The 20,400-nt window shown below is 35.8% G+C and overlaps 1 protein-coding gene across 20 annotated transcripts in view; it reads left to right on the forward strand.

Moving 5' to 3' along the window:
- Positions 1-11,847, forward strand: part of LOC147825285 (uncharacterized) — a 96,187-nt gene extending 84,340 nt beyond the window's left edge. For 12 of the 20 annotated variants that reach the window (XR_015440869.1, XR_015440862.1, XR_015440865.1 and 9 more), the window contains one exon: positions 1,755-11,845. Coding sequence is in view for 3 of the 20 variants with exons in the window: in XM_087186334.1 (XP_087042460.1) it covers positions 1,755-1,874 (120 nt within the window). In the remaining 17 variants the exon portion in view is untranslated. Of the gene's footprint in view, positions 1-1,754 lie in introns of all 20 variants that reach the window. The other 8 variants (XR_015440873.1, XR_015440878.1, XR_015440874.1 and 5 more) reach the window with 3 other exon arrangements.
- The last annotated feature ends 8,553 nt before the right edge of the window (positions 11,848-20,400 follow it).

Genomic DNA, 20,400 nt, shown 5'->3' on the forward strand with positions numbered 1-20,400 from the left:
ACACAGACAAAGGATATATAAGTAGGCAGTTCTTCCAAGAAGATATATGGGGGCTAGGGATTTAGCTCAATGATTCTGCTGACTGACTCACAAGCTCAAGGACCCAAGTTCGAATCCCGGTACCAAACAAACAAACAAAAAATCCAGCCAAGCAGATATATGAATGGCCAGTAAGCATATGAAAACATTTTTCTTTTCAGTACCAGGGATCAAACTCAGGACCTCCTGCTTGCGAGACAGGTGCAGTGCCACTGAGCTAAATCCCCAGCCCATGAAAACGTTTAATATCATTAGCTATTAGAAAAACACCAGTCAAAATCACAATGAGGTAATGCTTCTCATCCACTGGGATGGCCATAATGAAAATGGATAAACTGTGGTTTATCTATACAGTTGAATATTATTTGGCAAAAAGATCAAAAGAAATGAAATGCTGATGTATGATGCAACATGAATGAATTCTAAAAACATTACACTGACAATCCAGACCAAAAGGTCACATATTATATAATTTAATTTATATGAAATGTCTAGAATACTTAAATCCTATCAGAAAATATCTTGGTGAAGGGCCAGGGATTTAGCTCAGTAGTTCCACCGCGGGCCTCGCAAGCAGAAGGACCCAAGTTCAATCCCCAGTACCAAAAAAAAAAAAAAAAATCTTAGTGATTACTAGGGCCAGGGGAAGGAAGAATAAGAGCTAACATGTGCAGGGTTTCTTGGCGGGGGGGGGTCAAAATATTCTAAAATTACATTATGATAATTCACAACTCTGAATATACTAAAACCCACTGCATTTTATACTTGAAAAGGGTGGATTTTGCTAGGGCTGGTGCCACACACCTATTATCCCAACACTTGGAAAGCTGAGGCAGGAGGATCACTTTGATCACTTTGAGTTCAAAGCCAGTCTGGGCCATATAATGAGTTCAAGACTAGCCTGAACTACAAAGGGAGACTCTGTCTCAAACAAAACAAATAAATAAAAGGCGAATTTTATGGTATGTGAATTATATACTGATAAAAGTGTTTTATATATGAGCTGTGATTGCAAAAAAAATGGTTAACGTATAAATAAAAACTTAGTACAGTAAAAGATACATGGCCATTAATTCCCCTCAAAACATACCCCACGTCTTTGAATACACTTATCCAATCACTCTTGCCACTTTCTGAAGCAGTTCTAAAAGTCCTCTTTCATGAGTGTCTTTAGTTGCCCTGTCATTGCTGCCTCAATATTCTGAGTTGATTCAAAACATTTCCCTTTCATGATCATTTTGACTTTGGGGAAGAGTCAGAAGTTGCAGAGTGACAGATTGGATGAATAAGGAGGATAAAGACACATCATGACTTTTTTTTTAACAACTATAATGCAGAACCTCAAAGGTTTTTTTTTTGTTTGGTTTTTTGTTTTTATTTTTTTGATACAAGAGATTGAACTTGGGACCTTGCATTTGCGGGCCAGGCAGTGGAACCATTGAGCTAAATCCACGGCCCACATTATGATGTTTTTAACAAGCCTGCTCTCTGTTGGATGGTACTTGGCGGCAGCATTCACTGTATTTTTTTAATCACACCTCATAAAGACACTCATGAGAGAGGATTTCCTGAACTAAGTGTGTTTGAATCATGGGGGAGTATTTTGAGAGAGATTAATGGTAATATGTCTTTTATTGTAATAAATCAAAAATTTTTTCATTCACTATATATTTACTGTATATTTTTATCACCATGGTTTTTTTTTTTTTTTGCAGGATGTCAAGGCACCCATAACAATGCAATTAAGACATTTGCAAAAGAGGACTTCCAGAACTGCATCAGAAAGTGACAAGAACAATATAAAATACACATATATATGTGCTGTGTGGGCTTAGATAGGTTATTTATTCTCTCTGAGTCTCAACTTCATACATCTATAGGGCCTTGTGATGATTTATCTACATAATTAGGTTTAGTAAATATTGATATATGATCACTACTTCAGGTGATATATAAATCACTTAACACGATGCCTAGCATAGAGCATAACCCTGATTATAATAGCCTTTACCTTAAAGGCTGTATGTTATAGCAAACCTCTTTTTTAGTGTCTTTTTTCTGTCTTCTTTCAGTGTACTAGACAGTCTTTTCCATATAATTTATTGATCTTATATTTGAAAATCATAATTATTTAGCCCTCTCTCAGTTCACCTCTCTTCATAACAAATAAAATCAGATTTAAAGTACTTACCTGAGTGGTAATTTTACATTTATCTGCTTGACCTGATTAGACACATCTTGTATTGAACCATTCCAAGAATGCAGGGCTTATTATGCCTCTTTCTGTTCAACCCTGAATTACCAGTGCTAGTCCAGGGCAAGACACACAATTAGAGCTCAATAAATTGTTGATGAATGAAGGAAGGAATGGCTATGTATTATATCTGGTCAGTGAGTGGCCTTCCTGTAAAAGGTGATTCTCAGTGAGGGAGGGGGTGTGGAGAGAGGCAGGTTGTCATACAGGATACAGGCTGTCATCTATGAATCACCTGGGTGACTCTATAAGGTTCCCTGACACCTTCTCCCCAGGGCATACCATACCAGAATTTACAGGGTGCTATTTTGGGGACATGAAGGCTCACTTCACCTAAAATATATTTCAAACAACTAGTCACTGATGACAGAAGTTTCTTTAGGACACAGAACCTGTCATTCATAGTCAGAGATCAAAGTGAAGGTACAAATGCATTTCTTCAGCTAGTGTGATATGATAGAAACACTACTGATTCGACCAGGAATCAACAAAGCTGGACTTTAGACTTGCCTTGACTTTGGACATAAGTATATGACAGGAAGGGAAGTGGGGTAAGTACACAAGCTGCTGAGTGTCCAGAGGTGTAGAGAAACAGAGTAGGGGCAGGCACAGAGACGACAAGGTGTTTAGAAGCGGTACCTTCTTTGTAATTGTGCCTAACCCTACCCTCTCTTAAACCCATCTGCTTTCTACTCTCAATGTGAAAACCTTGAAAATCACACTGCCCAGGCTAGGGTCTTCCTTGGCAATCAGGGTATCTGATCACTGGCCCACCAAGTGACATTTCCATACATAAGCTGGAAGAGTTTATTGTCCCCTGGGTTCTACCTTCATTCTTATTATTCAGTATGTGTTAGTTGTTTTTCAACAGAGTGCTAATTGCTAGCTGGTGTTCACCTTTTGATCTAGTCTGATTCTCAAAATCCTATGCTGTATTTATATTCTGTTTTTAACCATTTAAACCGTAAAATATAACACACATAGCACATAAAATATAAATATGCTGTTTAATGAACTGTGATCAAGTCAATATCTGGGTAACTTATTTAAAGATCACACAGATATATAAGTTACATTACATTTTACATATATATATACATCATATACACAAAAAAAGTTACATTTTTTGTATGTAAAGTAAACCTCAACAGAAATTATTTTTTAAAAGGAAAGAAATGATATATTTTTAAAACTTCAGAAAGCCCCACCTATAGCCCCTTTTCTTTTCTTTCTTTTTTTGGGGGGGGGGGGGTACCAGGAATTGAACTTAGGTCCTTGCGTTTGTGAGCCAGGCAGCAGAACTACTGAGCTAAATCCCCAGCCCTGGCCCCTCTTCAATCCCAACCTCTGCATTCCTCCCTCAAAAAAAAAATCATCATCTTGCCTTTTATAGTATTCACTTTTCTTGCTTTTCTTTACAGATTTATCACCCAAGTAATCTTCCCTAAAAACAATAATTTAATTTTGCCCTCTTTCAAACTTTACAGAAATATATTTGTGTAATATATATTCCTTTGTGCTAGACTTCTTCCATCCAATATTGTTTTTCAGATTCACCCACATTACTGCTTATAGCTATAATTTACAGATCTTCTTTTTTATATATTCTCTATCAGATGGACATTCTGCAATATATTTATACATTTTACTGTAGGTGGGTACTAGGATTATAGTATACACCCCGTAATACTGCTATGAACATTCATGTACATGTGTTCAGATTTACCTGGACACGTATTTCTGGTTTTGCCATGTTTTGGGGGGGATTTTAGTGCCCTTCTAGGATTATCCTCCCTCTTTAACTTTTTTTCTGATTATTTTCCTACCTATCAGCATGTGTGTGTTATCTATTTCTGCACCACAAGTCATACCAAAACTTATTGGTTTAAAACAATAAACATTTATTATCTCACACACCCATTTTGTGTAGGTCAGGAATCTGGGAGTGCCTTAGCTGAGTGGTTCTGGCTCATAGTCTCTCATGAGGTTGAGTCAATATGTCTGTAGTCAGCTGAAGGCTTACCTGGGACCAGAAGATTCAGTTTTAAGGCAGCTCATGCTACAAGTTAACATGCCTACAAGTTAATGCTGATGTTGGCAGAATGCTTCCATTCCTGTCCACATGGACATTGCCAGTGAGCTGCCCTAAATATTTTCATGACATGGTAGCTGACCTCCCCTAAAGTGAGCCACCCGAGATAGAAGGCAAGTAGTAAATGACAATACCTCTCATGATCTAGTCTGGAAATCACTTCTGCCATATTGTATTCATTACTAACAAGGCACCAAGTACAGAGAACAGAATTAGACTCCATATTTTGAAGGGTGGAGTATCAAAAAGTTGGGGAATATGTTTTAAATCTACTGGAAATTATAATACAAAATCTTCTGATTTCTACCATTTGGAAAGTACCAACGTAATCATTATTTTAGGCATTAAATTAAGAATTTCAATTCAATAATTTAAAAATTACTGGGAGAACAGTTGATATGACACAAAAAACATGAATATCCTGAAAGTATCTTCTCAGGAGATTCTCATTTAGGTGGAAACAGTTGGAAAAAATAACTGTGACCAAGTTATCAAAATTAACATCACCAATAATGAGACAGGTCAGTACCACATGACTTCCAATATAATACACTGAGAACACAAAACATTATTTCTATGGTATTCTTGCCAAAAGTACATAACTGAAACTTAACCATGAGGAAACATCAGATAAGCTAAACCTAAGTTAATGAACATTATATAAAGTGACTGAATAGGACACTTTAATAACATCACGCTCATGGAAAACAAAGAAGAGTTGTCCCAAATTAAAGGAGACAAGGAGACATTACAACTAAAGGTAAAAGGTGACCCTGGACCAGAAAAATTACACCAATCAAATGAATGGTGATGAAATTTGAATAAAGTCAGTGAATGAATTACAAACGTATAAATGTTAATGTTCTGATTTTAAAAATTATACTGTGAAAAAAAATTTTTAAATAAAAATTTTACTATGGTTATATGAAGTATTAGTGTGTGAGGAAGCTGGGTGAGGATTATATAGAAATTCTTTATCCTGTTTTTGTAACTTTTTGATACACCTAAAATTATTTCAAATTTAAAACTATTAAACTTAAAAACTACTAGATGAGTGATATGATTACATCAAAAATTCACTAGTCTTTAATTTGAGAAGCTATTGGGATGAACTATAATCATTTTCTATATGGACTTCATCCTTCCCTGTTTCTAGTCCCTTCAGACCTTTCTAGTAAACCTACAACAGCTATCTACCTATAATGTATAAGTGATGTTTCCAATCTCCTTCTTAAAATCTGTCAGTGACTTCTTATGTCTTAGGATAAACCTATTTTCCCTAGCAGGGAATCCTCACACAAATTGGTCAAAGATATATAGAACTGAACACATTCCCTGAGACAGACATTGGTCTCCATATATGCTCTTCTTTCTTTTTTTTGCTAGGAAAATAACTGATTTTTCTTAGAGACTGATCTCTAAACATCTGTTTGTGAAGTTTTGGGGTTTTTTAGACCCCTTTTCTCTCCAAATACAGTTAATTGTTATATCTCCTGCCACCTGTAGTGCTTGGTAGTTATTTCCTACATAGCACTTGTACTATATTGTAAGTAGATGCTTATATACCTAGGTTTGGAGCATTCTTGTTATTGTTGCAGTTTATTTATTTTTTTCTCCTGAGTAGTGTTAGCTTCTAGAGGACAAAGTCTAAGAATGATAGGTCTATAGTTATTTATTTCTCTATAAGAAAACATTCCCAAGTATTAGCAGCTTAAACCAACTTTTATTATGTCATACTGTTTTTGTCCATCCAAAATCTAATAGCAGCTTAGATTGGTGGGTTCTAGCTTGGAGTCCTTCACAGGGATCAAGAGGAAGTCTTGGCCAGGAATGCAGTCATTCAAAGACTTGACTTTGTCTGTTGAATCTGCTTCTAAGATGGCTTATTCACTTAACCTTTAATCCAAAATCTCAGTTCCTCCTGAGCTGCTCACAAGAAGGCTCAGTTCTTCACCACATGAGCCTCTCTATAGAGACATGGTAGCTGTGTTCTGAGATCACAAGCCACAATTTCCTTTATAATCTATCTCTGAAGTGACATACCATTGCTTTTACCATATTCTACTGCTATCACACTATACAGTATATGCATACCAGAAGGCAAGAATCACTGGGCCCATCCTTGAACTGGACTACCATAATTAGACTCCTCCAACGTCTGAAAAAATGAAGTGATCTCCTGACCACATCTTAAAACACTTGTTGATCAAAGAACCAAAATGATCTCAATTATCTCAAAGCAGTCTTGGCTATAAAAATGCCATTCCCAGACATGGGTTAGGGTCACATACAACCCTTAAGAGAGATTCTCATGCATTATTCACTCACATTCTGAATAGAAGAAACTTGTCATTTTCCAGGAATATAAACTCTGAATAGTGAAGATGGCGAGGCTGACTTGAGATCACTGGGAAAGTCAGAAGACGCAGGAGTAGATTCCTTGAGCTACCATCTTCTGGGTGGCCTTGAATTGTTTACAATTCTAAGTCTTCTTCTACCTTTATTAAAAGAAGATTCATGGGTCTAGGAGATGGCAGCTCTGTATCAATATGTTAAGATTTTCCATTTTCTAACTTTGGAATGAATCACACTTTCTCACCACCTCCTATTCTCTGGTGTAAAAGCAAAACAAATCACTGATCAAATGTTCAGATTTTTATAGAAGATTCTCATATTACTTAATAGCTGTGTACCCCAGCAGAGGATCCATGGCCACATCTTTTGGTCTTGTCTCTTTTTCTAATGCTACTTCTCAATGTGGAGTATTCTTTCCCTAAATTCTAATGTCAACCATTGTAATTCTACCAATTTGTCTTGTTCTGGCAATGTCTCTCCTCCTTCGAGAAGATTCCCTGATCATTTCCAAGGTACTTTCTTCTTTATTGGAACAAACCTGTCTCATATTTTTTTCATTTTTAGGGAATTTACATTTTAAAAAGTATTTAGATATATGTAAGACATGTAACACATATTTTTTTATTGTTTACATCTCCCAGACAAATATTTCTTTAATGGAATAAGAGTTTAATTTCACCACAGGGGCTCTTTGTTCTTGAAAACTCTGGGGTAAATACTTATTGCAATATTCAAATTATTTCTCAATCGTTTTTAGCTTGCTTGTTTTTGGCTTTTTATTGTGATTTCAGAGTTTAAATTATTATATATTTGAGGGTGACATACCCATAATGTGACATTAATAGGTTTTATACAGGTGCACTATGGGTATGTGTCCCCTTTAATAAAGTTAAATGCACTAAGCACATGCATTTCTAAAGCTCACTGAATGTGTGTCATGCTTATGGGTGGCCACACTCCAGAGAACTGAATATGTGCTACAGAAGGAGAGGAGAACTGGGGGTGGGGAGAAAACCCGTGCAAGGCAAGAGAGCTGAGCGTTCCCATGCCCTGTACTAGAGGAAGGAGAGAAGGGGAGCACTGCTTTGGAAATACTAAGCAAAGAGAAAGGGAATGAAAGGGAGAGGGGTGGGGCTGACCACACGACATTAACCAGAACTAACAGATGGAAAGGATGCACATTTCCCTAGATGATTGCTGACTTCCAGGACTCTTTGGCCTCTCTACCCAGCTCCACCCTTGAGCCATGCTCAGATCAAGTATCATTTGCACTCTGGACTCCCAAGAAGGCAGCTTCTCACCTAACTTACCTCTCTCACCTGCATGGGAGCTATAGCTTGGGTTGTGGGGGAAGTAGTGTGGCATGGGGGAGTCCAACAGACATGGCAGAAATTTGACTCTGCCACTTAGGAGTTATCAAATTACCTACTCCTTTGGCATGATCTGGAGCAAATAATACCCATAATTAGGACTGTTATGAGGAATGTACATTAGTTGGTACTCACTAAGTAGCAGCTATTGCAAAACAGTGTAGCATGATGGCTAAAAGCATGGAGTCTAGGTCTAGACAGAGCTTCCAATATGCTCCATTACCTACTTTCTGGATGACTGATTTTCTCTGTCTCACTTTTCTAACCTATCAAATAGGTTTAATACAGTAATAGTACAGTTTCTATCTCACAAAGTTGCTGAAGTGATGTGATGGCTGTAATTCAGAGCATAAAAAGCACTCAGTAGATGAAAATAGCAGCAGCAAAGGTAGTAATTATTGTTGTGGTTATTATTATCATCATGAAAGTTGCCATGAGAGGCATTAGTTAAGATTAGTGCTCTGGTGCTGAACTACCTGGGTTCAGATCCTGGATTCACTCTTTACCAAGTGTGTAATCCCAGAGTCTCCATTTTCTCCTCTGTAACTTGGAAATAATAATGGTATCTACTTTCTATGATTAAATGAACTAATATACGCAAATTACTTAGACAAATGCTGGTACATAGTAAATCATACATGTAGTCATTATATAAATTCCAGCCAGCCGTAGCACTAGTTGCTAGGCATTTCTGTGGGTTATTTTAAAGCATGATGTTTTATAAAGTTAAATAAACTTTAAGTGTTCTGTGGTGATTAATCTGGACTACCAGTTCCCTTGAAAATAAGCCAAGCTTTCAACCATAAAAGGTTTTCAACTGAGTCCCAGATGACCATAACTTCAGTGTTGATGTGTATAGCAGATGGTGAACTGTATTTTTTAAGTTACTCCCTCCACAGAGAACACTGTAAAGTTCACATCGGAATTAAATGCCTCAGTACAAGAGGATGCCGCTAACTCAGTTCTGTCACTCCACACCTCTAGGAAAGAGACTTCATACTCAAGCACATTGGAGAATATCCCTGTGTGCTACAGGCATTGCAGGTTTCACTGCCACACCAAAAGCCAGCCACTTTCAATAGCGATTTTACTCTTCTTTCTGACTATATTGCAACAGCACATTCGTTCAGATATCAGAAAGGTTTGCAGTCCAGGAAATTTTTTTTGCCTTGTCTTCAGCCAATAATCTTGTAGTACAGTGATGTCACCCCACAGTTATGCAATATGACTTAACTGTTGGAAAGGTGACAGGAATTCCACTGACACCAAGATCCCAATGAAACTGTTTAGCTGCTGAATTAGTCATATTGTACATTTCAGATAAGACATATTAAACTGTGATTAACTGCCAGTTCAAATAGTACTATTGTCTGGGCAGGAAGTCAGGACCCATCACTCAGTTTAAATGGTCACATCCAGTTATTCTAGCATCTAAATAATACAAACAAGTGGTTATCGAACTTCACAGAATCACAGGCCACTTACAAAAGGACACAATGTAAAAGGAAACATTTTCTATCCTCTATTCAAGAGGAAATTCATACAAAATTTGTACAAAATTTCCTTGAATGCCCCTAAAATTAGTCATTTTAGTCTCTGGATGATTTTCCCAATCCAAGTAAGATGAGAGTAAAATCCTGTTTCTCAATGACAATAGGGATTTTTCAGGATTTTTTTACATAATACTGTGAAAGGGGACTTTTTACAGACCATAGGTCATGGTGAGTTAGATGTCATTTATTCAACAATAACAGTTGTTAAAAATAATACATATTTCCGCCGCCTGCCTTGCAAGCTCAAGGACCTGAGTTCGATCTCCGGTATCAAAAAAAAAATAATAATAATACATATGAAGGGCCAGGGATTTATCTCAGTGGTTTCACCACCTGCTGCACAAGCGCAAGGACCCGAGTTCAATCCCCAGTACCAAAAAAAAAAAAAAGTAGGAAAAATAATACATATGTTAGAAAAAACTAACACTGAAAAGTGCGAAAAAGAGAGCTCCACAATTCCACTCTCCCCAAAACAACCATAACTAAAACTTTGTTGTAATTTATTCTAGTCTGAATACTCATGAATACAACAAAAACTCTTTGCCTGGCTGGGTGTTGGGTGCTAGGCATTGAAAGATAAAAATAAGACTCCATCGCTACCTCTGAAGGAAGGCATAGCTTAATGTAATGGGGTATCTGAACACAAAAGAGGTATTTAGCAGAGGCTGAGGAGAATGGAATGTGGGTTAGAGAAGGTGGAAGGGATTACCAGGGAAGATTAGAGAAATCCTAGAGCAGGGCTCTTCAAAGTGTGGTCCACTAGGTGACAGCAGATTTTACAAATAACCAACAGAAATAGAAAGTGAGTATTTAAAACTTCCAGAGCAATTTGACAAAGTAAATGTTTTTCTGTTGAATCTAACTTTTTTTTTTTTGTACCAGGAATTGAACTCAGGATCTTGTACTTGCCGGGTAGGTGTGGCACCACTGAGCTGTGTCCCCAGCCCTGAATCTAACAATTTTTAAAATCAGGTTTGTATCTTGTATGTCTTCTTATATTTTATTTTTAATATATTTTTATTGCATTTCCAAAAGTATCAGTCCACAATGGATTAAAAAGTATCTCCATTAATACAGTTTGAAAACCACTTAGAGGCTCAGTGACTTACTTAAGTGTAGGCTGATCAACTATTGCTGTTTGTGCTAAAATTAACAAAGTTCCAGGCAAATTAAATGAATTGGTCCCCTTACAAGTACTTAATTCCTAGAAAAAGTTAGCCTCTTGAAAGAATAGATTAGGTAAAGGGGAAGCAATCATCAAAGAAATAATAGAAGAAAGTTTTTCTGAAGAGAGATGTTAGTCTTCAGATAACAAAGTAAGATGATGCAAAAGAGAGCTACAACTAGCTACACGCTAATATACTTTCTAAATTCTGAGAATCAAGAGAAAAATCCTATAAGATTATACACACAGCAAATTGAAAAAATATATTAAGGTGGTAAAGCACAATATTTCATATTATATTCCTTCAACAAAAAATGTTTGCTTTTATTTTCTAAGGTAAAAGAAATAAGGAAAAATTGTCCCTTATATGCAAATATAACAATGGGGGTAATGGAAATAGAAAACAATATCAGAGAAGTAGAATATGCAAACATTCTAATTTTAAGAATTAACTTAATTTCTTTGATTTCCTGTCAAATTTGGCACTAAGCTTCCTGACTGGGGATAAGAATGTTAGGAATCACAATCAATAAATTCTCTGTTATTATGATGAAGGAAGAAGTATTTAAGTTCCTCAGTAATACATTTTTTCCTACATGAAATCTGTAACAACTTCTCTCAAAGAGTTTAATATCATAGATGTCGAATGGTGTGGCAGACACTGCCCTCCTTAGCATTCATACAGTTAATGTAGAAATAAATTCCTCATACCTGCTTCTTAGAGGAAGCCTCAACTCAGTGAAAATTTCAAGATCTACAAATATAACCTGAAGATCTTATTTGATTCAAGAATACCCTAGAAAAGCAGATAAACAGTATATCACTTAACATCCTCTGAGTATTCCTCTCAGTAGGTTTGTGTAATAACAGGTAATATGAGGTCTGAAAAGAAGTTATTCTGTGTTCTTTATTGCTAACTCAAAGTATATAAAACTTCCAGACTTTATGTACCCAGCCCTTTCAGTACTGATAATAGTGCTGGGCATCAAATAATTTGTACAATATTAGGTTACTATTGCTTCACATAGTGAATATTATTTTAGTAGTTATAAGTAGTATTTAACATTCTTATTAGTTTTACTTCTCTTCTAACATCTCAATAAATTTAATAAATATTGTAATCCTTTCATTAATGAGACTGGATTGTTTATCAAAATATTGTTATAATCCCCAATCCTAATAATTTTGAGGTAGAAAAATGTATTTCATATGTAATCTTAAATAAACAAGCATTATTTTCCAAATCAGGTATGAACATTATAACTTTCTATAAAAATATAGTTATATACATAAATAATATAATGTTTATTAATACATAAGGACAGACAAAGCATTACAAAAACATAATAAAAATGTTAACCCTGGATATCTCTGGGTGGCAGGATTTGGGTGACTTATTTTCTTCTTTTTGTTTGTCTATAAATTTGAATGTTCTGTAATTAAACTTGTATTATCTTTGTAAGAAGGAAAATAATATTACTACTTTACACATAGGTATGGAGGAATGGGAATGAATAATGTCTCTGCATCATCCCCGAAGCAAATGAGCTGGGTGGTCATCCTGCACTACTACCTACTTCTCCCCACATAGTTAACCTTTACCAACTTCCATGATAATTTTCAGGATAGGATAGTTTAAGAAAGCACAATATAGGTTGGACAAATTCCAACTGTGCTATATTAGCAGCCATGTGACTTTGGGCCAATTTTTAAACTTCTGACTTTCTGGTTCCCATTTTCAAAATAGAGGGTGGATTGCCGTCAATGTAAAATGCAATCCTGTTACAAAGTAAAGTGACTGAAATAAAATAGGTATTTAAAAATAATATGCTTGCTCCATACCTAAGAGTTTGTCCTGGTTCCATAAGTGTTTGTTCTATTTCTTACAGTAGCTTCTTGCAAACCTAGTCTCAGTGTGGATCAAAGTGTTAGAAATATAAGAAGGCTCAGTCTCTCTTTCCCACATTACTACTTAGGAGCAGGGAAAGGGACAAAAAAGAACACTTACCATGGATCTAGTGAATATCAGGCACTATGTAACATGTTTCACTTGTATCACTTTGCTTCAGGAAAGTTCCAGATCTTCCCAAACACTCCAAACACCTAGGAAATGTTTCAAGTTTCTACTTTGTTATTAATACATTTGTTTCTTAAGGACTATCTTATCACCAGGCACCCTACAAACACATTTCCCAGGAAATGTTCCCAGATGTCATGCGATCTTTCCATTTTAGACAAGCTGCATTGATCAGGTATCACCCAACTGAACTGCTTTTTTCTCCCTTTATTCTCAATATAATGTTGTCTCTATGATCAATCCACCAAGTCCTGGTTTTTCTTCACTGAATTCCATTCTTGGCCCTATACCTAGACCACACTTTCACATGTATTAGTTGCTAACATACCTTTTAGTGTTGCCTTATGATTCTCACTAGGTCTCTGAGTGACCTTGAAACTCCACGGTCATTTCTTCAATGTTCTCCAATCTTTTTGTTCTACAGAGTGTGGTTTTGGGTTTTCATCACTGCATTTATTTTTTCAGCTTTTAGCCAGCTGGGAACCAGTGCTCTGCCCTCTGCCCCATGTTCACCTTGCAAGCTACCAATCTAGGTCATAATTTTTATTCATATGTCTCTCACCACTTGAGGGAGTAACTCCAATAACATGGATGATTGACATGACGAAAAAATTAACAAGGGTTCTGGGATGCTATAGAGCAAAAAGGAACCTAGACACCCTCTAGCCCAATTCTATCATTTTACAGATGACAAAGCTGGACCTAAGAGACTGTCTTATTTACTTCCCTAGTCTCTGGGACAAAATACCTGACATCCACAACTTTAAAGATAAGATGGCTCATGTTAGGGCTGGCTCCAAAGCAGGAAGGCATGGCAGAGGGGCGTGGGGAGGAAACCTGCTCAGGGCATGGTGAACAGGAAACAAAGAGTGAGGGAAGGAGGCAGGGTGGGAGATAAACTTCCAGGCTACTGTCTCAGTGACCTGCTTCTTCTGACAGAAGCCCACCTCCTAACAGCAAGTCAGATCTAAGCCTCCATTATCAAGTCATTTTCCAAAAGCCCCACCTCTGAGAGTTCGGAGGGACATCCAGATATAAACCATAACACAGTCTTAAATCACAGCTCATTCAAATAATTTAGTACCAGAGCTACCAGAAGGAGCATATCCAAGTGGCTAAAATCTTTAATCTTGGAATCAGATAGGTCTGGGTTCAAATCTCAAAATGTAAACTGTCTAATCCATAGTATCCTTATATATTAAAATGAGGATGATAATACCTATATTATTAAGCTGGATATAATGTTGTTAGTTTTTAACTGGAATCCAGCTCTATTAACTTTTATTCAAATGCTATTTGTAAGATAATGCTATTATGGTTCTAATCTTCCAAGTTCTGACCTTCTAAGATTCCATATTTAATCCTTACTAACAGGATGTGACTTTGGACAACTTATTTATGCTTGATGCGTTTTGTTTGACTAACCTGTAATGTAAAATTAATAATAATACTTATTACGTAGGTACAATCATCTGTCACCTAATCATCACAAATGGACCACATATATGAGGTGGTCCCATAAAATTATAATGGAGCTGAAAATCTTCTATCACCCATTGGTGTCATAGCCATCATGATGTTGAACCACAACATACTACTCGTGTTTTTGTGACAATGCTGGTAAAAACAAATCTAGTGACTCCCAGTCACTGGAAGTACATACAAATATAGCACATACAAGTATAGCACATACAATTATGTATGGTATATAATAACTTGACAATATATAACTATGTTACTAGCTTATGTATTTACTATATACCTTTATCATTGTTTTAGAGTTTACTCTTCCTACTTACATTATTTTTTTTAAGTTTGTTACAAAACAAAACAATATGCCATGTCAGGAAAGCAACATCCTCATACATCTCATTTACTGTGTTGCTAGATTATCTCAAAAGACTAGATCCAGGATTGTGCGAGACCACTCTATGATGTTCATACAACAAAGGAATTGCCTAACAACACGTTTCCCACCACCATGTATGACTGTAGTTGTACAAGTTAAATAGATAATCCCTATTAATATAGTATTTCACAGTGTCAAGCATGTAGAAATCAGTTAATCACTGAGTAATTTTATATTAAACAGATGCCTAGAGCGCTGCACTAATGATCAAGATACTCTTCTTCCAGTTACTCTCAGAAACAGACCCAGGGTTATACAGTTGCTTCTGTTCCGCCCACAGCTCCTGTATTCATTCATTCAAGCTGGGCCTTAAACAATAGGTAGCACTAGAGCACATAGATATGGAAGAAAAGATGTTTTCAACCAATGCAAATATTATTAGCAAAGGAGAAAAAGGGGGAAAGTGTATAGGGTGGGGGTCCTTAAGACTAAATAATTAATTCTGGTTGGCTTCAAAAGCTTGGAATTGGCCTCTCTAACTGTAGTCTCATTCGCTCTTTGTTGCTGCCAGAAATAAAATATTAATTTGAACATGTTACATTCCTTCCAATTTTACTGCCCCCACTGAATTCAGAATAAAGTTCCAAATCCTTAGCATAATCTTCCAGGCCTGTCACCATCTCTTCCTGCCTGGTCAAACTCATTTCCTCTACTGTGCTGTCAGCCTCCCCTGAAACACTTGCACTTGCCTGAATCATCTGACTTTCTTTCAGCCCTTTGCATGGGCTTTGTCTTTGGCCAAAACATTATTATGGTTTAGATCAAAAATGTTCCACAGGAGACTCCTTTGTTTGGAATATGATTGGATCAAAGAGATTCATTAGGGAATTCACTGAGTTCAGGGGCTGAATGTGCTGTTAGGAGGTAGGGTGTGGTTGGAGGTGGGTCACTGGTAGTATGACACAGAAGGGTGAATTCTTATCCCTGGCTTCTCCCTTCTCTATATGCTTCCTGGCTGCCATAAATATCAGATATTCCTCTGCAAGATCCTTCCATCATCCTATTTCTGACTTGGTTCCAGCTGGCTTTGGACTGAACCCACTGGAGACCATGAAACATATAAACTTTTCCTCCTTTAAGTTGCAAGTGTTGGGTATTTGTCCCAGTGATGGGAAAGGTAACTACTACACATGACCTATGTAGCCTTCCAGATTTACTTCAGAAGTTGTCTGTAGGAAGTCTTTATTAACATCTTCACCAACCCCACCACTTACCCTTGACAAGAGCAGAGGTCCTCATTGAAGGACCCATAGGTCCTATGTTTGCTGCAAGCACAACTGGTAATGCTCAGGATTCCCTGTGTCCCTGACCAGAGATAGGCCTTTAAAGAGCCTACTTTGTGTACCGGGCACTATTGTAAGACCTGTGAAACAAAGAACAAGACAAAAGTCCTTGTTGTCTTCAGGCTTGCAGTCCAGTGGGGTAAGTCAAATAATTGACAAATGGGTAAATAAATATTTCAGATAATGTTAAATGTTGAAAAGATAAGAAAATGGTGTGACATGCTAGAGTGATAAAGAACAACATAAGATAAAGTGATTTGTGTTTAGGAATATCCAGGGCAAGAATGCTGAGGGAAGAAGAAGAGTGAATAAATATTGGTTGAAAGAAGGAAGGGACAGGTTGGGATCTAGTTCAAGGACATAAAGTTCTTCCTTATAGAAACTAGGAGTACAACAACTTCAGTCTGGTAACCTAAGACAAAGAAAAGTACCAAAATTATCAAGTCTGTTTCTGACTTGGGGTCTTGGGAGGAGTGGTCAGAGGCTAGGATGAACTGATGACCTTAAGGGTGAAACCAAACATTATTTAAGGACTGTTTTGGAAACACTGCATTAGACTTTGGAGTTGTCCTCAAATTTCTGTTCTGGAAATATTATACTGTGCTCCCACCTCCCATCCTACCACCACTTGGCCACTCACAATGTACATTAGCTCTTTACACAATGTAAAGGCTCTGAATATCTTAGCATTGGGAAAACCTGGTTAACTTTTGTTTTCCAAATTAATTTGACTCCCATGTACATTTTATTTTGTTTTGTTTTTTGTTTCATTTTGTTTTGTTTGAATCCAGCACTGCTTTAATCTTGTGAATCAGTATTTTATGCAATACATTTTGGGAAGTTCTGACATACATCACTCTCTACAACTCACTAGCCTTGCTGTCATAATTTCTAACTTTCACTTCTATTTTGTTCAGCAGAAACAGTAAAGAAATAAGGTAATATGGTATTTGAAAAGATATAATAGTTTGCACATGCAAATGTAAAAGTTACAAGAGTCTTGATAAATCGAATTTCACAACACTTATTCACCTTCAAATAATTTCTGCAGAACTAAAAATGGTTGCTATATGTAAAGGTAAACATGAGTAAATACGTACTCATAATACAAGTTCTGTGAAAAAAATAAATATAATTCTTAAGGACTAAAATCCAAGCCATATGCATTTTATGCACTGCAGATTAGTCATATTTTTAAAATTAAAATTAGTAATTCTTGCTTAGCAAAGCACAAAAAAAGGTTTACTCATCATAAACCCATCTGGGTTATTTTGGTTACAACTATTTTAAATGGCAGAACTATTAGAGACTTAAAATTAATTGTATATATTATATACATTGATCTCCCTAAAATGTGAAACTGGGATTGGGCAAAGGAGTGTGATAAGGGTGAGGTAAAAATGATCAAGTATGTTATTGAAGAAACTGCTGAAATGAAACCTATTATTCTATATAACTAATATGCACTAATAAAAAAGATGTGAGGGTCGGGGATTTACCTCAGTGGTTCCGCCACCTGCCTTGCAAGTGCAAGGTCCTCAGCTCAATCCCTGGTACCAAAAAAAAAAAAAAAAGGATGTGAAAAAAAATATGTACATGTACCAATGCTACACAAGGAATGTAAACATTATGTATTGAAAACATCTACCAAAAAAGAAAAAAAGGAAGAGGTTCGAGAGATGGGTGGAGGGGGGGAGAGAGAGAAGAGAACGAGAATGAAGAAAAGGAATTAAGATGTGTTATGTACCTATACTAACTTTCCATAAGGAATGTAAACATCATGTACTACACACACATACTAATAAACTAAAATTTTATTTTATTTTATTTTATTTATGTATTTATTTGGTACCAGGGATTGAACTTGGGTCCTTGAGCTTTCAAGGCAGGTGGCAGAACCACTGAGCTAAATCCCCAGCCCTAAACTAAAATTTTAAAAGTCAAACACATTAGACTCCACTGTGATATAGAAACTTAAGAGAGGAACAAATTCACACCAAAGGCTAATTAAAACCACTGACACATTCCTACTAGCTAAAAAAAAGACAAATAGCAAGTTCTTCCAATATTAGGCTACTATTATAATACATTTGAAGTCCACTTTGGAAATTGACTTTATGTGCCCTTTATTAGAATAAATCTAATCATATGAAATAGCTGTTCTAACTATACAAAACTGTTACATTTCAACTATAAGGTTCACAGATATATCAATAAAATATGTAGAACTCAACTCCTAGATAAAGTTTTTGCTTGTTTGTTTTTGAGACAGGGTCTTGCTATGCAGTCCAGGCTGGCCTTGAACTCATTATGCAGTCCAGGTTGGCCTCAAACTCACAGTGATCCTCCTGCCTCAACCTCCTTAGTGCTGGGATTACGGGTATGTGCCACTATGCTCGGCCTGATAAAGTTTTGATTATAGCTATCTTTGATACATCTTCATAAGTTTCCATTTTTCGAATGCCTTTAAAATTATGTCATCTTAAATAGTTACCTTAAAATAAGCCACTGAGAAAATGAATGCTATTAGTGTGGTAACAATAAATGTTAATTGCATTAACATCCTCAAAACAGGTTTCCTCTCAAAAATAAAGATTAATCTTCAAAATATAGAAACATAGCTCAGTTATTCTGATTCATGTACATCTAATAAAACAAGATCAACACCACTTTTAACAGGACTTAACCTAAGCCACCCAAAAATACTAATTAGCAGAGCTTCCAGTCAGAATTTACTTTTTAAAATCTACCTTGTATTTTGTTTATTAACAGTTAATTCAGAATTATAACTAAGAATTTTATCTTATTTAACAAATACTAGCCCATTTCAGCATCTTGATACTTATTCTTTATAGAATAAATTACCTTAGCACTCATTCCAGCAATAGCTTCTTTTCAGAGACTCACCTGAAAGCAAAAATAAATACAAAAATTTTACAAAAATAAATATTTTACAAAAATAAATACAAAAATGCAGAAAATAAAATGTTCTCTCAATTAGTTAAATGTCACAGCCACATAATGAAATACCATGAACTCACTAGAGCTCACATTATATGGGGGAGAGAATAGTCTTTTAAATAATTGATAATGGATCATTTAGATATATAAATTTAAAAAGAACCTTGACTGTCTATTTCAATCTGTACATAAAAGATGATTTTAGACATATGGTAGGCTGAAATGTAAAAGGGAAGACAAATGACTTTTGGCAGGAAACAAGAGAATATCTTCATGACCTTAAAACAGGCAAAAATTCCTCAAATACATTGGACTACATTAAAGTTAAGAACTGCTATTCCATGAGAAGTCATCACTGACAGTGAGAAGGCAAGCCAGGGAGTGAAAGAGGATATTTTTGCTATGTATTTGGCAAAGGTTTCATCCAGAGTATATTTAAAATCTCCTCTAATTCAATATGAAAAACAGACAGCACAATAGAAAAATAGACAAAGAATAAACAGACAGTTCACCAAACAGGATTTCCAAATAACTGGTAAACATATGAAATGAAAATTATAACCACAGTGCGATATCACTAACCATTTGTCAAAGTGACAAAAAATTCCTGGATTTCTTTAAATGATCATCATTGTAATAAAAGTAAATAAATATATGATCCTGCAGAATTTATACAAAAAGAACAAATGTATGTGCCTTCTCTATCTAAACAAAAGAATTTAGAGCAATTACCTTCAAAGACTTATACTTTTTTAGACTGAAAATATCAAGCGTTGCCAAGAATGTGAAATAAATGAAACTCCTATACATTATCAGAAAGGGTGTAAAAATGGTATAGACATTTTAGGAAATTGTTATTATAAAGGTAAATATGCCTACCATATAACCCAGCATACCTATTCCTAAAACAGAAAAAAAGTATGTATGTCTAGTAGAAGTCATGTAAAAATATTTTCACAGATGCATTCTTTATAGTAATGACTCAGAGTGGGTAAACAATACAAATGCCCATCAAAAATAAAATGGTTAAATACATTGTGGTGCATTAATAGAACAGAATACTATACAACAGTGAAAAGGAGACACTTTAGCCATGCACAAGAATTGAATCACTCTCATGATCATGATGACAGAATACTAGACAGAAAGAAAGAAAGAAAGAAAGAAAGAAAGAAAGAAAGAAAGAAAGAAAGAAAGAGAAAAAAAATATTGTATGATCACATTTATAAGAAGTTCAAAACCAGTGTTTGGGGAAGGATGGAATCTATGCTTTAGAAGTCAAGATAGTGATAACACTTTGGATGAACCATAATGCCTCAAGGGGTATATGAAGGAGGCTTTG

The sequence above is a fragment of the Heterocephalus glaber genome, unplaced genomic scaffold (genome assembly GCF_053883595.1).
Source record: "Heterocephalus glaber isolate CG9 unplaced genomic scaffold, H.glaber_assembly_v1.0 deba00001504, whole genome shotgun sequence".
In the NCBI taxonomy this organism is placed as follows: Eukaryota; Metazoa; Chordata; class Mammalia; order Rodentia; family Bathyergidae; genus Heterocephalus; species Heterocephalus glaber.